Source organism: Poromitra crassiceps (assembly GCF_964638095.1).
Source record: "Poromitra crassiceps genome assembly, chromosome: 5".
NCBI classification, from domain to species: domain Eukaryota; kingdom Metazoa; phylum Chordata; class Actinopteri; order Beryciformes; family Melamphaidae; genus Poromitra; species Poromitra crassiceps.
In genome coordinates this window covers 19,883,447-19,905,098 of record NC_139642.1, presented here as the reverse complement: position 1 = coordinate 19,905,098, position 21,652 = coordinate 19,883,447, and the positions used below count along the sequence as shown (strand labels likewise).

At 46.6% G+C, this 21,652-nt stretch overlaps 1 protein-coding gene across 1 annotated transcript; it reads left to right on the top strand.

The window, feature by feature from the left end:
• Positions 1-565: 565 nt before the first annotated feature.
• On the top strand, positions 566-21,452 carry eif2a (eukaryotic translation initiation factor 2A). Its single transcript, XM_083636455.1, has 16 exons — positions 566-604; positions 2,540-2,609; positions 2,777-2,848; positions 3,396-3,514; positions 4,523-4,622; positions 4,849-4,931; positions 6,807-6,880; positions 6,980-7,124; positions 11,705-11,821; positions 12,131-12,287; positions 13,404-13,488; positions 13,604-13,939; positions 18,208-18,321; positions 18,862-18,969; positions 19,639-19,704; positions 21,228-21,452. The coding sequence occupies exons 1-16, from the start codon at positions 577-579 to the stop codon at positions 21,291-21,293; spliced, it is 1,740 nt and encodes a 579-aa protein (XP_083492581.1). The 5' UTR covers positions 566-576; the 3' UTR covers positions 21,294-21,452.
• Positions 21,453-21,652: the final 200 nt, after the last annotated feature.

Below are 21,652 nucleotides of genomic sequence, written 5' to 3'. Positions count from 1 at the left end.
GGCAGAAGAACAACTCAGACTTGTCTACGTCCTCAAAACCCAGAAACCCCGCCCCCTCCAGCAGCCAGTACAGAATCGTACGCTCTACTTCCGGTCGTTAACTTCAGAATAAAAGACGATTTGTCCCTGACCTGCTGCTATGTCTGCCAATATTTACGTCTTCGTCATGAAGCTTAATGCACAATAATATAAAATATTGTTAGCTATATAATGATGTGAAATTTGAGGTCATTTACGCCCTAATATTCCTCTGTAACAAACTTCGTGCTTTTATTTCGAAAAGTACACTCGCCTTACTTGCGGCGGGTTGACCCTCACCATCCGCCGACAGTTTCCACACACAACATTCACAAAACACGCTTTCAATTTTACCACAAGAACAACATGGATTATTTTTAATGGATTTGAATGTGTGACGTTGGCACAGGTAATTCCACATTCGGATTAATTTTTTTACGACCTATTTAAAAAAACTGATTGTATGCTGATGTGGCAGTGAAGAGGCCACGCCCCCTCCGGCTACGTGTACACATTTCTGCGCCGCAAAACTTCCTTTTCCGGTATCATCTAAACAACATGGCGCCCGCCGCTCCGCTGCTCGCAGGTGAGCGTGAATGAGTGGGATGGTAAACCTGACAGACTGACGCCTGTCTGTGGTGTCTGTTGTGTTTATAGTACCGACATTTCGGCTAGCAGCTGTGTGTGTCTGTGTGTTACAGTACCCACATGTCTCCTCTCTCGTATGGAGAAACCCGCTTGCGCCGAACTCAATTGAAAAGCATGCAGTTTGTTTTGTTTTGGTCAGCGACACCTGCGAAAACCTCCAGAGAGACACGCCAGATGGTCTCTGTTGAATCCTCAGGATCTCCTGCTGAATTCGGCGTGAATCTGATTCACGTCGCATCTTTTGATTTCACTAAAAGACTCGCTCACTCCGGCCCGTCTCTCTAACGTTAATGTTGTGTTGGTGGAACAAAAAGACTAAGATTTCAGAAAAGTTTCTGAAGTCAGATTTAATTTGGTGTATAGTTCAGCCAGTTTTTGAATGGAGATTGGTTTATGTTCTTCCATTCCACCCATACAAGAGCCACGCTGTCTGAGTCGAAGGCAGTGGTTCTCAAACGTTTTCACATCAAGGAGGACCCTAAACTGACAGACATTAAACCACAGACCCCCCATCTGATAAGATTTTCTCCCAGGTCCCTATCTGATAAATGTTTTGCTTTTTGATGTTTTATTACAGAAAGTATATGAAAGCCATGACCAAAATAGTCATACATTCTGTAACTGTGATACTTATGAATTGGATTATAGTTAGCCAATTAACAATTAGTAACCCAATTATATAGTGATGTCACTTGAGCAATTGTGATGTCATCAGTGCTGTAATAAATCCTTCTTCTGTGGTGTTTCTTGGCAGTTGGCATCCTTTATGTTGCATTACCGCCTCCTTCCAGATTTATCCATCCACTGTTTCCCTACATTCTGCCCCTGACTCCCTACTTATACTCCCACCTCCAAGATCCCTTCCTCTTCCCTCCCTCATGTAATAAATCCTTGCTGGCTGAGGCTATATAAGTGGTGGGAGTATAAGGCCCCGTTCCGACTGCAGGCAAATCCCATTTGTTTCTCAAGTCATTATCTTGATTGGTTTCCCAAATCTGATTTTGGAGAGTGTCCGTCCGCACTGCCACAAATCTGATTTGTAGAAACATAGAAATGGTGTTAAACTGTCTATATATTACAGCAACACTCAAGGAAACGCCACAAGGAAACTGTTTCAAGGCTCGTTACTGCATGAAGAAAAGCTGATATTCTGTCTACTGTTAGTGTTCCATGGGCCATCTCGGCTCTGTTCGGGAAGCTACGTAAAAATGCTAATGTGGCTAACAGTCTGGCTGCCTGTCAGTAGAGTGCCAAAGTCACCCCCTCTCCCTCCATGGTATTTCATCCGCCATTCATTTTTCCATAGACCTTGCGAAAAATGTTTATAAAATTGTATTACTTGGTCAAACCAAGTGATCCAACTATACTTACAATCACGGCAGACGGTGTACATCTGACTTTTTTTTTTTTTTTACGAATTTCTACGAAAAGTCGACTTTGGCCGAGCGAATTTCAAATAGTGTTTTTGCTAGAAATGCCAATTCCTAGAAAATAGAAGCAGGGGGCAGCGTCTCTCTACATAAACACACTGCCACTATTATATAGGCCAGAAGTGATGGTTTTGAGGGGAAACCTTTGTATAAGTCCATATAATGTTTTTTTAATGAAATTGTGAAAGTAAGACAGAAAGCAGCTTGTGGGGCTCATGGTTTTCAGTAATAATCAATGCTTTGGTCTGATAATCGTCAGCTGCTTGTATCACAACATTTCAGCTGTTTCTGAAGAAGGTTGCTACAGTGACGTGTGTGTGTGTGTGTGTGTGTGTGTGTGTGTGTGTGTGTGTGTGTGTGTGTGTGTGTGTGTGTGTGTGTGTGTGTGTGTGTGTGTGTGTGCGTGCGTGCGTGCGTGCGTGCGTGTGCGTGTGTACCTACAGTGCGTGGATCAGAAGGCACGCTGCTGCTCCGAGGGCCGCCCGGCTGTGAAGAAGACCCGTCCTTCACCAGGTCAGAGGTCACGACACCTGCACTTTATCACCTATCAGTCGCTCCAGGAAAGTGTGATTTTGCCATCGCAATAATTGATGCAATGACGGTTATGTTTAACCTGGGAACTTGTGTAACAGTCACAGTCAGGTTGTGTTAAAGTGTGTGTGTGTGTGTGTGTGTGTTAGAGACCCTCGGCAGAGCAGGTGTGTGACCTTCAGTGCAGACGGGTCACTGTTCGGCTGGTGCAACGGACACAAGTGAGTAGTACACTCACACCTGTCATCCTGTCACCATGAAATGTATCACGTTGAATATTGACACAAATATAAACACTTTTCCTATTGTGTTTATTAACTTTGTTAGTAACAGTTTCAAAAAATGAGCTCATACGGCAGAACATAAATCTAAGAAATACAAAAATAAACTAACTAATATTATGTGGATATGTAAGAAGGAATATTATACCAAAATATTAGAGAATAACAAAAACAATATAAAAGGTATATGGAATATATTAAATAGTATTGTTAAAAACCGTTCAACTAACATAAATTATCCTGAATATTTTATTGATAAGGGTAGAACTTTAAATGATATGAAGGATGTGGTAAATGGGCTTAATGATTTTTTTGTAAATGTGGGACCAAAGTTGGCAGAACAAATTAATGACTCGCATCCAAAAGAGGAGGAGGTTGTTGAAAGTGACATAGTAAGAAATCCAAGCTCAATCTGTCTGTCTGCCTGTATGTCTGTATGTCTGTCTGTCTGTCTGTCTGTCTGTCTGTCTGTCTGTCTGTCTGTCAGAGTCAGTGTAGTGAACACGTCAGATGGCTCCCTACTCCAGACGTTGGACCTCCCTAAGACAGTGCAGCTGGAGTTCTCTCCTCTCAACACAGTGCTGGCGACCTGGCAGCCCTACAGCAGTAAGACCTTCACCTGTTCACCACTTCACCTGTTCACCACTTCACCTGTTCACCACTTCACCTGTTCACCACTTCACCTGTTCAACACTTCACCTGTTCACCACTTCACCTGTTCACCACTTCACCTGTTCACCACTTCACCTGTTCAACACTTCACCTGTTCACCACTTCACCTGTTCACCACTTCACCTGTTCACCACTTCACCTGTTCACCACTTCACCTGTTCACCATAGGGTTGGGATGATGGAAGTGTCGATGGACGATTCCATTAACCCATTGATACCTGATGCAGCATTTGTGTGTGTATCCCTTTAAGACGTCTTAAAGGGATACACACACAAATGCTGCATCAGGTATCAATGGGTTAAAGGATGGCTTTACCGATTATCAACCCACTTTTTTTATAATGTCGTTAATATAAGCAGATGGGCAGTGTGTTTACCTTCGCGATATGTTTTCCACGGAGAAATCCAACTCCGTTTGTCCCGGCTTGCAGAAACTCTGCCCTGCCAGCTGCAAGTCATTAAGGCTCGTTAAGGCTCTTGATGTGCGCATGCTTAACAAATCGAAATAAACAATAACAGCCACCCTGGAAGCTGACAGCCCTCAGAGCAGATTCCGCGTCTCGAGCAGAGCGTCCGCAGTTCCGTTGTGACGTAAAACGCGGCGCGTTTTGTCAGAGGAGGAAATGGGAGCTCTCTGTGTGGAAAACATATAGTGAAGGTAAACACACTGCCCATCTGCTTATATTAACCACATTATTATCATACAAAGTGGGTTGATAATCCGTAAAGCCACCCTTTGTTTTTATCAGCACTTGCATTGCTAAATGTAGTTATGTAACTCACTACAGTGGTGTCTTTATAGTACTTAACTATCATCATTACTAGTAGTTGTGTTCCCTCTTGGTTGATTTGCGTGTGCGTGTGTGTGTGTGTGTGTGTGTGTGTGTGTGTGTGTGTGTGTGTGCGTGTGTGTGTGTGTGTGTGTGTGTGTGTGTGTGTCAGAGAGTCAGGATAATCCTCAGGGTGAAGCTAACCTGCAGCTGTGGGAGCTGCAGAGCGGCCGCCTGCTCAAAGCCTTCTACCAGAAGAAGGCCGAGGCCTGGTGAGACCGCTGCAACACGGCACTGCAAAACATGCCACAACACGCAACACGCCACGGCAAAACATGCCACAACACGCTGCGTCATGACACGGCTCACTGCAAAACACACTGCACCACAGAACACTGGTTCCTTTCCTACATTGTTGCCTCCCGTCAAAGTGTCCTATAGCAAAACACTGAAGCCGTGCCTGTGTGACATCACACGTTCCTGTCTGAATGTGTGCAGGTGTCCCAGCTGGTCTGAAGATGAGAAAATCGCTGTGAGGAGCGTCAACAATGAGCTTCACTTCTTTGAGAACAACGACTTCAGTAAGAAACCAGCTTCCATGTTCCACCAACATAAACAACACACAGCTAGGCTACTTAACAACATAAACAACACACAGCTAGCTAAAAACTAGGGGTGTCACGGTACACAAAAGTCACGGTTCGGTACGTACCTCGGTTTTGGGGTCACGGTTCGGTACGAATACGGCACGGTACAGCGGTGGAAAAAGCAAAAAAAAAAAAAAAAAAATTCATCTTGGGCATTCCTTTTGAACAGGCAGTAGTACTAGTTCACTAGTACGAGTTTCCACTCTGCTACTGCCTCTTGTAGCTTCTCAGCTAGGTGGGCGATAGTGTGCTGTTCATACACAGGTCTCGTTAGAAGAACAGGATTCTTCATTTCCCACTCACTGTCGATGTCGTGTGCGGTGACCGCGAGGTAGCTTTCAGTAGCACGGGACGTCCATCCATCAGTTGCAACGGCGGGTGCAGTGGACAGGCCGTGCTCAATCACTGCTCGTGTGCGCTTGTACAGACGTGGTGGGACCACGGTTTCGCTCATGTGTGCACGGCATGGGACCTTGTAACGAGGCTCGAGTACGTTTAATAAATGCCTGAAGCCGGCTTGCTGTACCACTGCATATGGGCACATATCCATGGAAATGTAGACGCCAATCGCCTCTGTAACCTTCTTGTGTCGGTCTGTGTTGGCATTCAGAGGATGGTTAAAAGCAGCGGGGAGAAGCAGTTGTCCCGTTTTCTTTACCGTGTCTCCAGTGAGCGGTGCATCTGGGTGGTGTCGCCTGAGATGCGTTAGCATGTTGGAGGTGTTTCCACCGACGTACCCAACAACTGCCGAACAACGCCGACACACCGTCTTTGTTCGATCAATCTTTCGCACTCCATCGCTGTTGTAGTCGACTGGGAACCCGAAACTCTCCCACACCGCTGATTTAAAAGAAGGTGGCGGCTCTTCAAGCTCTGGTATCTTGCATGCCTCGCCTCTGGCCATAGCGTTAGTTAAAGTGACTGACAAATAGTGTTGTGACGTTCGCGAACGACCCGAATCTATTGAACGGCTCTTTGCTATGAACGAAGGGAACCCAGTCCTACTTGAGAGCCGTTCGTTTAAATGTTGTGCCCACATTTCACTGCCTGCCGCTCCCCAGCACACACACAGGTTAGACCTCCCTCCCTCCCTCTGCTAGTCCGCTGAGCAGGCAGCATGGGGCAGGGAGGATAGGTCGGGTGCACTCGTTAGGCGCATGCTGTAGCTGGCCTGGGTGGGCGGACTCAGCTTAATATCAAAACCGGAGTGCATCTGCTGACTTTCTGAGTAGCGAAGTGTTGCATGAATTGCATCAAGGACAGCCAACTTTCAGCTTAGTCAGTAAATTCACTGACTAAATAAGCAGATGATATGGTGTCACCTTGTGTAATGTTTACAATGCAGTTTATTGACATTAGGTCTGGAAATACTGTATGAGTAATTTAATGCTGCTGCAGTCCACTGATGCTAAATGAAATAGTGGTGGGTCTAATCAAATCTGATCCCAATAATACCATATTATTATATTAGTGATTTCTCAGAGAAACAGTAGTGCGCGCCCCATTAAAAAAAAAAAGGAACGAGGAGCCGCTATTTTGAACGGCTCTCAGAATGGAACGGAGCCATAAGATCCGGCTCCCTTCAAAGAGCCGTAATTCCCATCACTACTGACAAAATGGACGGCTTTCTCGTGTTGTTTTTGCGTGTCTTCTTCTGTGGCGTTTAATGGCGTTCAAACAGCGTTCGTTTAGGTGCTTTACTGCCACCTTCTGGATTCGGCGTATTCGTCGTGGAGCTCCATGTATTGTACCGTGATGCCCGTACCGTGAAAGCTAGTTAACAACATTCCAACAACTGTTTTTTTTCAGACACCATCGCCAACAAGCTCCACATGCAGAAGGTGTCTGACTTCGTCCTGTCACCCGGAGGTCAGCCCAGTAAGGTAGGAGCTGACCACCTGACAAAAACACCTGCTCTGTTCACACCAGATATAGTGACAGAAGGCTATTTAATGATCTTGATCTCCCGTCCCTCCCTGCAGGTAGCGGTCTATGTGCCGGGCAGTAAAGGCGCACCGTCCTTCGTCCGGCTCTACCAGTACCCACAGTTTGGCGGACCGGGTGCCGCGCTCGCCAACAAGAGCTTCTTCAAGGCAGACAGAGTCAACATGCTGTGGAACAAAAAAGGTGACACACATAAGCCACTTCTTAACATGAAGTCTGGACCATGTCCAGCTAGCCAGCGCAGGATATTTGCCGGTTTTACCCTTCTAGACACGAGGGATCCTTGTTTCTAAACAATCACCAGCCAACAGCCATGTGCAGTAATAATATAGAACATTGAGGATTTGATACTTGGAGCTGCAATGCTTTGAGCTGTGTCGAGATGCATCGTGGAATCGAATCGAATCGTGAGGCCAGTGAAGATTCACAGCCCTACTGTAAAGTCTGATAGAGTGAATTATGACATCACACATTCAAGGCTGGCTCCTTAGGATCTCATTATAAAGGTTGAAAAAACTATAAAACTTCAACTGCAATTTCTCAAAAAGTACAAAAGGTATCAAAAAAGCTGAATAAAGCTTAATTTATACTAACTGCGGAGTGTCCGGTTTTCGCGGAGCGGAGGCTCTGTGCGGCGAGCACGGCGCTCCGCACAAGCTCTGCGGAGGGACTGCACGGAGCTCCGCGCTCCTCTCAAAAAATGTAACTCCGCAGAGCACGCCGCGAGCTCGTGCAGTCAATTCCGAGGCTATGATTGGCTAATGTTTGCTATGGTTTGTATAGGGAAGAAGCCTCCACAAACTGACCAAGTGACCGGCGAAATCAGTGCAAAATGAACGGGTTTGAGCATCGCCACATGAGTGAGGGAGCAACATGATCCTTTTCTCACAGTCATGAGGGAGCCCATTTTAGAGTGAATAGCCTACAATTTACTACGTCAATAAAAAACGATTTGAGATCGAAAAAATTTAATGCAAAGCACAAAAACAAGAAGACAACAAACTTACTTGCTAAAAACAAACTGAAAATAGCCTACTAGCACTAGGATTGATTATTCGCCGATATAAATCAGGATCACACACGGAAGAACTGATGTGACATTTGCATTCCTGCTAAAAACACAACGGGAGCCTGGAGGGGGATTCTCCGCTCTCTGCAGACACTGCACTGCTACCGTATTTACCATAAAAGGATGTGCCTCTGCGGAGAGAACGGTCTTGCCGTGAACACCGCGGACACCGGACACTCCGCAGTCAGTATAAATTTGCTTTAAGAGTCAAATAAAGTGGTGACAAGTTTGAATGGAGTTTGTAGTACAAAGTATGAGAGAGTAGTTTAGAGTTGAAAGAGGGCATGGGTTCGAACGGTCTTCCCGTAGACTTAAACAGGTACAGTGGTGGTGGTCCCCAACCGCCGGGCCGCGGACCGGTGCCGGGCCGCAACGCATTTGGTAGCGGGCCGCGAGCCCGGTCAAAAAATAAATAAATATATATATATATATATTTTAACAATTTCTTTTTTTACAAACATAAATAAACGTCAACTTGAAACTATGTTTCAATTACCACACAGCCTATAATAATATCGCCTATGTTTATTTATTTATTAATTTTTTTTATTAAAATTGACAACCGGTCCGTGACTTTTTTTTCCATCTAACTACCGGTCCTTGGCACAAAAAAGGTTGGGAACCCCTGCTATAGAGAGCCAAAGGGAAACGTCACTTCCTGCTTTCTCCCTGTACCAGCACTGGAAAAAATATGAATAGCAGTGAACAGAGAATAATGTTACTTTTTTGATCCCGTTTGAATTGTGCCACGCGGTGCCAACGTTAATTGTGTCAATTTAAAACTTAACTTTGCATGTAAAGAAAGTCGCAGTTTGTCGACTCGTCAAACTGAAACATAGGGGTAAGTTTCATATAAAAACTACATACCTCGTGGAAGCTCGTGGCATCTTCAGCGCCGGTCGCCGGTCTTCAGCTTTGCCGGTAGAGAAAGTGACGTCACTTAGGCGACAGTGGATGTGGTCTTTCTGATTTATAACTTATAGTGCAACAGTTTGGCGACAAACTGCAACTTTCTTTACATGCAAAGTTATGTTTTAAATTGACAAAATTAACGTTGGCACCCCGTGGCACAATTCAAACGGGATCAAAAAAGTAACCTTATTCTCCGTTCACCCATTCATATTTTTTCAGCGTTGGTACAGGGAGAAAAGCAGGAAGTGACGTTTCACTTTGCCTCTCTATAAAGTTGTGTGCTGCATTCCGTCCTCAAGATGGCCCCCACAACAAACACGTTCCATGACTAGAATCAGAATCACAATAACTTTATTGACCCCACCCAGGAAACCAGAATCAGAATCAGAATCACTTTTATTGCCACAGTATGCAAGTTACATACGAGGAATTTGTCTTAGTGTCTGTATGCAGCGTAGCGGTTACATCAATATACAGGGATAAGAAGTAGGAAGATAACTAAAGACAATCACAAAGTTGCAAGTGCAATCAAATCAAATCAAGTAAATATATACAATATGTACATGAGTGGTGAAGTGTTCTGTGGATGATAAATATGAATTTACGTTGAATTTACATGAGATTTACAGACTGAGTTAAATAGGCGTTAAATAGGCAGTGGATTTACCGTAAATTCCGGACTATAAGCCGCGGCTTTTTTCCCGTTTTTTGGCCCCTGCGGCTTATATAACGGTGCGTCTTATCTATGGATTTTTTCAGAAAAAAAATTTCAAATACAAATAAAATCTCTATTTTTTAGCACTCTTTCTACCTATAAATCCACTTCTGTTTTAATTTCCTCTGTTGCCCTCTTTTCACCACACCGCGGACACTGTGTGCACTGTCGAAATAAACAAAGGTGTTGTGTTATGTTGTTTTGTTGAAATGTTACGGTAATACGGTAAATGGGAGCTTCCTCAAACAGCCAACAATCCCCTCTGTGCGTGAACCCTTACATATGGTAATTACGGTAAGCAAAGTTCATCAGCCCGGAATCACAACAAGACGAGCAGTCTCTCTCTCACTTACCATGGGGAAGGTACGCAGAAAGTCACACGACGCAGCTTTCAAGCTGAAAGCAGTCGAACTCGCACTAAAAGAAACAAACAGAGCAGCAGCGCGTAGCCTGGGCATCGATGAGTCAATGGTGAGACGTTGGAAGCAGCAGCAGCAGGAACTGTCTCAGTGTAATAAGACAAAAAAGTCCTTCAGAGGCCACAAAAGCAGATGGCCGGAACTTGAAGATTCCCTTGAGGACTGGGTGTTGACCCAGAGAGGAGACGGCCGAGGCGTTTCCACGGTGCAGATCCGACTGAAGGCCAAAACAATCGCCGCCGAGATGAAAATTGAACATTTCAGAGGTGGGCCATCTTGGTGCTACCGATTCATGAGACGAAAGGGACTGTCCGTCCGGGGGAGAACTACTGAACAACTCCCTCCCGACTACCAGGAGAAAATCACAAACTTCGGCGAATTCACACAAAGGAAGATCACGGAATATTATAGGAGTGTGAAAACATCCACAATCACCAACGGGTTCCAAAACGCTGGACTGCTGCGGGATGAAAAGGATGACGCCGCCACAGCTGGCGCTGAGGGCCGTCAGAGGCTTCAGAGGCTGTTCGATGCCGACAGTGATGAAGAGGAGTTCGTTGGTTTTGAGTGACAATGAAGGAGAGAGGAGAGTGGTTGACGAAGCCACCCTGAACCTGTTCGTTTCCGACACTGAAGATGAGGACTTTGGTGGTTTCAGTACGCAGGAAGAAGAGGAAGACGAGGATTAGTGACTTGACTTCTCTGGTTACAGGTTTGCTGCACATATACGGTAGCCTATTGTTGTGTGATTTTGTCTGGGGATTAGTGACCTGACTTTTGTTTTGTTGAAATGTTAATAAATGGGAGCTTCCCCAAACAGCGATCTCTTTCCCGACATTCCTCTCTGTGCACGAACCCTTTCATATGGTAATTAAACATCAAAACACCCGCGGCTTATAGTCCGGTGCGGCTTATAGAAGAAAAAAATAGTCAATTTTGGTGCTGCGGCTTATACACCGGTGCGTCTTATAGTCCGGAATTTACGGTACATGAATTTACAGTCAGAGTTAGATAAGAGTTTACATTGAATGCACATTACATTTACAGGCTAAGTTAAATAGGCATTAAATGTGCAGGGAATTTACATGAATTTACAGTCCCAGTTAAACAGGCATTAAATTAGATATGAGTTACAGTTGTATGGGGGGGGGGGGGGGGTTCAGTTGAGTTTAGGAGGAGGTAGTGAGTTTGTGTGTGTGTGTGTGTGTGTGTGTGTGTGGGGGGGGGGGTTGTTGGTGAGGTCCTTGGCGGAAGGGGTTCCCGGGCCTTGTTGGTGAGGCTGATGGCGGTTGGGAAGAAGCTGGTCTTGTGGCGGGTGGTTCTGGTCTTGGCAGACCTCAGTCTCTTGCTGTGGGGGAGCGTCTCAAAGAGTTTGTGGCCAGGGTGGGAGGCGTTTAAGTCATGCTGCAGTTGCTTACACTCGTGGGAAAAATAGAGACATGGAAACATTATAAGAGGCGTAGGAATATACCATAAAACAATCATAAAATGAAAGAAAACCCGTGAATAGAAACGTGTCGCCTCAGAAGGTGGGCGGCCTCAGAAGAAACGCGTGCTGACAGACAAGTGTTCTGCTGTGTCTTCATTGTTTCCATGGTGACGGGATGTTGATGTGTCGTCGTTTCCACGGCGACGGGATGCTGTGCAGCTTCGGCGTTGCTGGTGACGGCCAGCACGGAGGTGGACAAGACGGGAGCGTCGTACTACGGCGAGCAGACGCTGCACTACCTGGCTGTGAACGGAGAGAGCGCCGTGGTGCAACTGCGTGAGGACTCTTACTGTTACCTGACTTACAATTCATGTTGTTTGTAGGGCTGGGCGATAATTCCATATGATCGTCTTCCAGTGGAATCATATATCTCGAAATGTGTTCTCTGCAGAGAATGAGAAATAATGATCTTGAGAAAACAGAAAATGAACTCAACAAAACGGCGTAAATAAACATGATGAATATTTGTCCTTGATGGGCCTCTGTAGGGTGAGATGGAGGCTCAGTCATCTGTCTCACAGCGAGGGGGTGGGGCTAACAGAGCTGTCTCTCTTTCCCATTGGTCACTTTGTGTTTTTGAAACAGCGAAGAACGGGCCGATCTACGACGTGGCGTGGAGCCCCAACGCCACCGAGTTCTGCGCCGTGTACGGCTTCATGCCGGCCAAGGCCACTGTCTTCAACCTGAAGTGTGACCCCGTGTTCGACTTCGGGACCGGGCCCAGAAACGCTGTCTACTACAGGTCTGTCTGTCTGTCTGTCTGTCTACTACAGGTCTGTCTGTCTGTCTGTCTGTCTGTCTACTACAGGTCTGTCTGTCTGTCTGTCTGTCTACTACAGGTCTGTCTGTCTGTCTACTACAGGTCTGTCTGTCTGTCTGTCTGTCTACTACAGGTCTGTCTGTCTGTCTGTCTGTCTACTACAGGTCTGTCTGTCTGTCTGTCTGTCTACTACAGGTCTGTCTGTCTGTCTGTCTGTCTACTACAGGTCTGTCTGTCTGTCTGAAAGTCTGTCTGCCTGACTGTCTGTCTGTCTGTCTGTCTACTACAGGTCTGTCTGTCTGTCTGTCTGCCTGTCTGTCTACTACAGGTCTGTCTGTCTGTCTGTCTGTCTGTCTGTCTGTCTGCCTGTCTGTCTACTACAGGTCTGTCTGTCTGTCTGTCTGTCTGTCTGTCTGTCTACTACAGGTCTGTCTGTCTGTCTACTACAGGTCTGTCTGTCTGTCTGTCTGCCTGTCTACTACAGGTCTGTCTGTCTACTACAGGTCTGTCTGTCTGTCTGTCTGTCTGTCTACTACAGGTCTGTCTGTCTGTCTGTCTGTCTGTCTGCCTGTCTGTCTACTACAGGTCTGTCTGTCTGTCTGTCTGTCTGTCTGTCTGTCTGTCTGTCTGTCTGTCTGTCTGTCTGTCTACTACAGGTCTGTCTGTCTGTCTACTACAGGTCTGTCTGTCTGTCTGTCTGCCTGTCTACTACAGGTCTGTCTGTCTGTCTACTACAGGTCTGTCTGTCTGTCTGTCTGTCTGTCTGTCTGTCTACTACAGGTCTGTCTGTCTGTCTGTCTGTCTACTACAGGTCTGTCTGTCTGTCTGTCTGTCTACTACAGGTCTGTCTGTCTGTCTGTCTGTCTGTCTACTACAGGTCTGTCTGTCTGTCTGTCTGTCTGTCTGTCTGTCTGTCTGTCTACTACAGGTCTGTCTGTCTGTCTGTCTACTACAGGTCTGTCTGTCTGACTGTCTGTCTGTCTGTCTGTCTGACTGTCTGAAAGTCTGTCTGCCTGCCTGTCTGTCTGTCTGCCTGTCTGTCTGCCTGCCTGCTTGCCTGCCTGACTGCCTGACTGACTGCCTGTCTGTCCTCTGCAGTCCTCAGGGACACATCCTGGTGTTGGCTGGATTTGGGAACCTGCAGGGCAAGATGGAGGTGTGGGACGTGAAAAAATACAAACAGGTGAGGAGGGAGGGACAGAGACAGTGTTGTCATGTGTTTATTAAAGTGGTGGGAAAATGTCCACAGCACCGTGAACCTCCCTATCACAAACCCCACACCCCTTCTGTCCAATCAGGTGTCCACGCCTCAGGCTCCGGACTCCACCCACTTCGCCTGGTGCCCGGACGGCGAGCACGTGGTCACGGCGACGTGTTCCCCGCGGCTGCGCGTCAGCAACGGCTACAAGATCTGGCACTACACCGGGGCAGTGCTGCACCGCGAGGCCAACGCAGAGGGCACCGAGCTGTGGGAGGTCCGCTGGCAGCCCCTCCCCCCCGGACGCTTCCCAGAGAGAGCCGTCAAGTACCAGGCCCTGCCCAGCAGCGAGCTGGGCACCACACAGGTCACGCCCACACAGGCGTACAGACCCCCCGCGCTCAGACACCTGCCGGCCACCGCAAGCTCCAAACTGGTGAGAGACAGACAGACAGACAGACAGACAGACAGAGAGACAGACAGGCAGACAGACAGACAGACAGACAGGCAGGCAGACAGACAGACAGACAGACAGGCAGGCAGACAGACAGACAGAGAGACAGACAGACAGACAGGCAGGCAGGCAGACAGACAGACAGACAGACAGACAGACAGACAGACAGACAGACAGACAGGCAGGCAGACAGGCAGACAGACAGACAGACAGACAGACAGGCAGGCAGACAGACAGACAGGCAGGCAGACAGGCAGACAGACAGACAGACAGACAGACAGAGAGACAGACAGACAGACAGACAGACAGACAGACAGAGGCCCAATTCCAATCCGCCCCCTTACTGACTCGCCCCCTTAGAGGCGCGTTCACGTGAAGGGAGTGAGGGTTTAGGGATGTCCCACAGTGAAATCACAAAGTGAACGAGGGCTCGGAGTGAGCCATACCTTACCGTAAGGGAGCAGCTGTGGCCACTTACAGAAAGGGAATTGCCCACAATGCATAGCGTTGTGACGTATAAAACGGGGTTACCGGGGAATTTAAAAAAAACAACACACCAGCGGGGTGCGCTGGAATGCCTAAATTGACAATGAAACATCACATTAATAGACCTTATTCGATTGACGTCACTCACATACGGGCACGCCCACCGCCGCCATATTGTCGACATAGCGCTGCAGCTTTTAAGTGACAGCCTATGTGGAGCAGCGTTTATAGGAAGCTAGCCGCCGTTAGCGTTACCTGTATCGTTACAATTGTGTTCGGATGGTGACCTGCGTTAGGCATGGCTGTAGTAATGACAGCAATAAAGTCCTCGTGGTTTGTTTCTATCTCTACCGTCCACAGACGTGAAGGGAGCGAGACGGAGGATACGTCAGCAGCACAGGAGATGTGTGGATAGTTAGTTGAGAGAGGTGAAACTTTCTGACAGCTCCTCACAGCAAAGTCTGTTCACCTCGTTCTTTTGTTTATTATTACAGGCATTAACGGCAGCATACAAACAACAACTGTGGGTTTTTATTGCTGTCATCACTATCGCTATTTTGTAATGGAACAGAAACGACAATAAGGCCGTTACTAGTTGTCAGCTGCAGCGCTGTGTGCGCGCAGGACGGTATGTCAACAATATGGTGCGTCCAGGGTTAGCGAATAAGGTCTATAGGGATTTCAGATTAGACAAAAATATTATATCAGGAATGCAAGTAGTTATATTACACAATCCTACTATAATCATCGATCATTTCTATTACAATTGCAATCCACAACTTTTTTGATGAATGAGAAATAGTTTTACCGAATGTGTATTGTACAGTATTGACATAGTGCATAATGTTGGGTGACATGTCATTATTAAGCTTAATTGAATTATAATTACACAGTTATCAATTGCAGATTTTGCAGTAGGCTATATTTATTATTTTTAAATGACCTGTTGTCCACTCTGTAGAGCCAGAGCCTGGATGAGAACAGACTCATCAACAGACTTGACAATAAACAATATATAGCGAGCCCCAAACCTGCCAGAGTCAACATCATCTTGTCAAGTGCAAACAGCTCTACTGTCCCAATCCTTCTATTTATCCAATGTGGATCCCTTCCACACTTGATGACTCAACCACTTTCAGATGGCGGCCATTAGAGGGAGTGAGGGTACAGGGTTGAGTCTTTAGGGTAGGGATGTCACGATACTAGAATTTGTACTTCGATACCGATACCCGGGAAAATATCGATACTTGATACCATTTTCGATACCATGCGGCGGGATGACAACAACACATCAAGAGGCATAAAAAATAAACAAAGACAGATGGACGGACGGATGCACGCTTCTCCATAATCTAGACCTGATAAAACTCATTAAAAACTTTGACCTTACACAGCAGATTACACCTGCTCTAGTCATCAGCCTATCACAACACAGCAGATCACACCTGCTCTAGTCATCAGCCTATCACAACACAGCAGATCACACCTGCTCTAGTCATCAGCCTATCACAACACAGCAGATTACACCTGCTCTAGTCATCAGCCTATCACAACACAGCAGATCACACCTGCTCTAGTCATCAGCCTATCAGAACACAGCAGATCACACCTGCTCTAGTCATCAGCCTATCACAACACAGCAGATCACACCTGCTCTAGTCATCAGCCTATCACAACACAGAAGATCACACCTGCTCTAGTCATCAGCCTATCACAACACAGCAGATCACACCTGCTCTAGTCATCAGCCTATCAGAATACTTTGAACTTGTTGAAGCAAAAGATACTCACCAATGACAGGGAGGGAGAAATCAGTGGAATGTTTGATTTCTCATTAAGAGAAAGCACTGCTGATATTGATACAGTTGCAAATGAGTATTGTATCCGTTTCAAATTTGTTGTATTCATACTTATCGATACTATCGATACCTGTTGCAAATGAGTATCGTATCCGTTTCAAATTTTTAGTATTGACTTTTATCGATACGATCGATACTTTTGACAACCCTACTTTAGGGGGTGGATTGGAATTGGGCCAGACAGACAGGCAGACAGACAGAGCCTTGATTTCACAACTGTAGTTACTAAAGTACAGTATTTCCCTCTGACATGTAGTGGAGTGGAAGTAGCCTACAAAGTAGCAGTAAAATCCATTGACATACTCAAGTAAAGTACTTCTAAATTGTACTAAAGACAAGTACAGTACTTGAGTAAATGTACTTGGTTACATTGCACCACTGGTCTCTACTAAACCAGGTACTCTCTACTCTGTCTGGCTGAGATTCATGCTTTGTTCTGAAGCATGCGTGACATGGTGGTTTGCCAGGTGACAGGGCTGAAGTTATGTCAGCAGCTTACCATGAAGACTCCACGCCACTCTCTCAGCTGGGACGTCTCAGCTCTGTGCTGCAGTCAGTGCTGAGAGGGTAAACAGTGGAGTCAGAGCACACTCTGCTGGACAAACTACGTGATGACACCATTTCTAAATCACCCCAAGCATTGTTTTCTGCATGGGCAGAGAGGCAAAGTGACCGCCTACTTCCTGCTTCAGCACTGTAGCCTACCAGAGATTTTCACCCGCCATTTATTTTCCCATAGACATTTAGTAAAATGCTTATAAAAATAGTTTTACTTGGTCAAACCAAACGCTTCATCTATATTTACAATCGGGAGAGATCATAGAACTTTTCAGTCCGACCAAAACTTGAAAAAAGACCACCGGAAAAATATTTTCTTTAAATCTGCGATTTTTTTACGTTTTGGTCCGAGTGAAATGTTATGTGGTCTCTCCCGTTTCTAAATATATCTGAACCGTTTGGTTTGATCAAGTAAAACTAGTTTTATAAGCATTTTACGAAATGTCTATGGGAAAATAAATGGCGGATGAAAATCTCTGGTACAGTGCTGAAGCAGGAAGTGACGTTCCACTTTGGCTCCCTATATGTTCATTCTGTAAAAAAAAAGTTTTCTTATCGGCGCATATCGTAAAACATCTCTATATCTATATCTATATAGCTCTCTCTCTGTGATAGGTCCATATCTAGAGATGGGGATGAAGACGAAGGACCCGGTTCCAAATTTCTCAAAACCCGAAAATCAATGTTATGTCTGGAGAGACGAGTCATGTCATTTAAATCAAATCACTGGTGCACAATCATACATCAATTGTCGACCAACCGCCGTCAAATTAAATGAAGAAGAATTTAAATGAGAATTCTGTTTTTTTTTACAACCTTATTTTCAGCTTGCTTTATGTTGAGCGTGGCAGAAAATCAGCTTTTTGTAGGACGTACATGCACGGTTGCAGCATCCCCCTACAGCCTCTGTTCCCTGCTGTTGCGCTGCTTCTAGCTCTATGCTGCTTCATTTCCACAAAGGTCTGTTCTGGGTGAGCAGCACAACATAAACCAAGCTGAACAGAAGGTCCAGGTTGTAACGTAATTCTCCTTTTCATTTAAGCACAGTTCAAAGTATCGTGTGTGTATTCGCTTCAGACTCCTGCTGGACACTCAGTGATCTCTGTCTCTCTCTCTGTCTCTCTCTTCCTCTCTCTCTGTCTGTCTCTCTCTGTCTCTCTCTTCCTCTGTCTCTCTCTCTCTGTCTGTCTCTCTCTTCCTCTGTCTGTCTGTCTCTCTCTCTCTGTCTCTCTCTCTCTGTCTCTCTCTTCCTCTGTCTCTCTGTCTCTCTCTGTCTCTCTCTCTCTGTCTCTCTTCCTCTGTCTCTCTCTCTCTGGCTCTCTCTCTCTGTCTCTCTCTCTCTGTCAGCATGAGGAGGAGCTTCCTCAGAACATGCGTCCTGGAGCGTGTGGAGAGAAGCTGCTCTCTAAAGCGGCTTTGAAGAACCAGAAGAAACGAGAAGCCAAGAAAGCAGCCAAACAGGTCAAGCTTCAGTCTGTCGCTCTCTCTCTCTCTCTCTCTCTCTCTCTCTGGTCTCTCTCTGTGTGCCTCTCTCTCTCTCTCTCTGTATGTCGCTCTCTCTCTAGTCTCTCTCTCTCTCTGGTCTCTCTCTGTGTGCCTCTCTCTCTCTCTCTCTCTCTCTGTATGTCGCTCTCTCTCTGGTCTCTCTGTATGTCGCTCTCTAGTCTCTCTCTCTCTAGTCTCTCTCTCTCTCTGGTCGCTCTCTGTGTGCCTCTCTCTCTCTCTCTCTGTATGTCGCTCTCTCTCTGGTCTCTCTGTATGTCGCTCTCTCTCTAGTCTCTCTCTCTCTCTAGTCTCTCTCTCTCTAGTCTCTCTCTCTAGTCTCTCTGTCTAGTCTCTCTCTCTATGTCGCTCTCTCTGTAGTCTCTCTCTCTCTGGTCTCTCTCTGTATGTCGCTCTCTCTGTATGTCACTCTCTCTCTCTCTGTATGTCTCTCTCTCTCTAGTCTCTCTGTCTCACTGCAGCAGCGTTGTTAGTTGATCTCTAATGTCTGCTCTGTAGGAGGCCAAGCCTGAGCCTCCGTCTGACCCCGCCCCCGTCAACAACAGCGAATCAGCGCCGACCTGCGGCGACCCGGAGACCGACAAAAAGCTGAAGAACTTAAAGAAGGTGAGCAAGGCCGGCCAATCAGGGTCCAGACCACAGTCATGTGATCTGACCTATGTGATTATTTGTTGCTGTTGGAAAAGAATTGACATTGATGAGCAGTGCTCCTCTCCTCGCTGCTTAAGACGCCCAGAGCGCTCCGCCCAAAAACACTAGCCATCGGCAGCGCTAAGACGCCATGTTGGTTCTTAGGGGGAAAGGCTATGGGACTTTACAATGGCCATTTCGGTTAAATGCATGAAATAAGGTCTGTGGTTAACAAACGTTTATGGGAGTAGTAATTTGTGTTCAGCAGAATCATCTTAATACATTTTTAGGACTTTGAGCCCAAAATAAGGTTATTTGTAAACAAAATACACTGGCGAACACAGTGTATTTTGGCGATCAAAATACACTGGTACACACTGTGGCTAATCAGTAGACCTGCAGGGCAAAACCCAACAAGACATGAAATATCTTAAAAATGACAAAATACACTGAGGGGGGCTTTAAATTGATGTATAATGTATTTCAACCTCCATACCAACAGAGGGCGAACAAACCCATATTTTATTGTTTGGTGGTCTAGTAAACTCTGGATGGAAAGTGATTTTGTTGTGTGTGTGTGTGTGTGTGTGTGTGTGTGTGTGTGTGTGTGTGTGTGTGTGTGTGTGTGTGTGTGTGTGTGTTCAGAAACTGAAAGCCATCGAGGAGCTGAAGGAGCAGCAGGCTGCCGGGAAAACACTGCAGAAGAACCAGGTGTCCAACACACACACACACACACACACACACACACACACCTGCAGTGTCATTTCTTTTAGGTGGATGTTTTTGGACGAACACAAACTAGCAAATGGACTGTACTTCCTAGAAAGCTTGAATAATACACAGAAGCCATTTCTAAACAGGCAGTGAATTCCTGAACATTTCCAGACGTTACTCAGACGGCCTGCATGTTTAGCAACAAATGTCCAGTATGAGCGCGTTCCCGCCAGCTCTGACTTAACCCAGATTTGAGGGATTTGAGGGGTGGGTAGGGGATGTGGGTGGTGGAAAAGGGCGTGGTGAGGGAAAAGGAGCTAGGAAAAAGGGACCGGAGCTACAGATAGGAAGGTCTAATGGCTCATTTCCACCACATATAACAGCACAGTACAGCTCTACTCGACCTGTTCTTACTTGTCTCTACTTGATATAGACTCTGTTTCCATAGCAAGTTTACTCGCCTCCGCCCACACCTGGTCGTCATAGCGACTGCATATCTGCCCTCCGCCCATAGCCGAAGTAGGCTATAACGTATAACGTTAAAATTAAATCCATACACGGAACTTTTAAACTGGTTATGAAATACTGGTGCCTCTAAATGACCTACAGTGTACATGGGCAAATGTGACAATCGGCTAGGAGAAGGGAAGCCTCTACCCCGGCGGCAACTCACCAGGCAAGACCGCGGCTTCGCTAAACCCCCGCCTGCGGCCTAGCGGAGCCGACTACAAAGGGCTTCCCGAGGAGCTGACTTTTTTCTCTCTCAAAACAATTGAAAACCACCGTCATGTTAAAGCTGAGCAAGGAGATCGATTTTATTTCACCAGAGCCGAAGGCAGCAACACAAAAGACTGGTGGAAATAACATTAACAGAAGAGAAGGTAAGCCCCACTAAACTGGTATCCAGCATTGACAGTAGATGCCTACAGTAAACACGATTCTGCCTGAACAATCAGTCGTCTGCAGTGTTTTCACGTCACCATATGGTACCGGGTCCACAGCGCTGGAACCTCAACAAAGCAGGGACCAAAACTAGCACGACTCAACCCCGACTCAACCCGGGCTGTCCACGTTTTTGATCGGTGGAATGAGACAAAAAAGCGAGACGAGCTGGGCGGGGCCACGCTGATACCAGCGGTGGAAATAAGCCAATAGAGGGTTGGAGGCGTGGCTAGGGGGATGTGGGTGGTGGGAGGGAGTGTGATCAGTAAGGGGGCGGGGCTAGGTGTAGTAAGGTCATAGAGAGTCGGGGTTCGGGGGGTGGGTAGGGGGAGTCGTGGGGGGGGGGGGGTGTGGGTGGTCTTGGAGCAGGGATAGGACCGTTTTCCACGCTGAAAACGATTATCCCGTGTTGCTGAGGTACTCCCAAACATTGCCTCAAGTGCCATAAGGCTGCATGGCTTGTAAGAGTCTTGTACAGACATGGATCACTGGACCGCTCACTTGGTTGGCGGAGGCATACATCTAGTTTCACCATACAGGCGTTTTATATCCTGATGGTTTTCTCCTTTCCTCCTCAGCTGGATAAGGTGCAGAAGGAGGAGCAGCTGCTGAAGGAGCTGGAGGAGCTGGAGCTGGGCCTGTAGGAGGCGCTGCCGGGGGGGGAACCAGGCCATGCCCCCCAAAACGACCAGGCCATGCCCCCCAAAAACTACCGGGGGTCCCATCACCACCACCATCTCACACACAGAGATGCAGGCTCCACAGGACAGTCAGGAGTGTATAAATAAAGTTTCAGATGAACCCACTGACCACCTGATCAGCTCCCTTCTTCACTAACGCTTGCTTAAACACTCCTCCTCCTCATCATCATCTAAAGCCCATGGCACACCAATGAAACATTCTACAACAAACACAGATGTTTGTTTGGTGTGCCATGGCTGTCTGTCCTTGTTTGGAGATGTTTGGTCAGATTCCACATCTTCAATCCTTGTTTGTCTGTGTT

What these genes read in the sequence shown, in the direction of transcription:
- eif2a (XM_083636455.1), top strand. Translation starts at nt 577, where the DNA reads ATGGCGCCCGCCGCTCCGCTGCTCGCAG. An exon ending in GACCTGGCAGCCCTACAGCA is followed by an intron (nt 3,515 to 4,522) that starts GTAAGACCTTCA and finishes TGTGTGTGTCAG; the next exon opens with AGAGTCAGGATAATCCTCAG. An exon ending in CTTTGAGAACAACGACTTCA is followed by an intron (nt 4,932 to 6,806) that starts GTAAGAAACCAG and finishes GTTTTTTTTCAG; the next exon opens with ACACCATCGCCAACAAGCTC.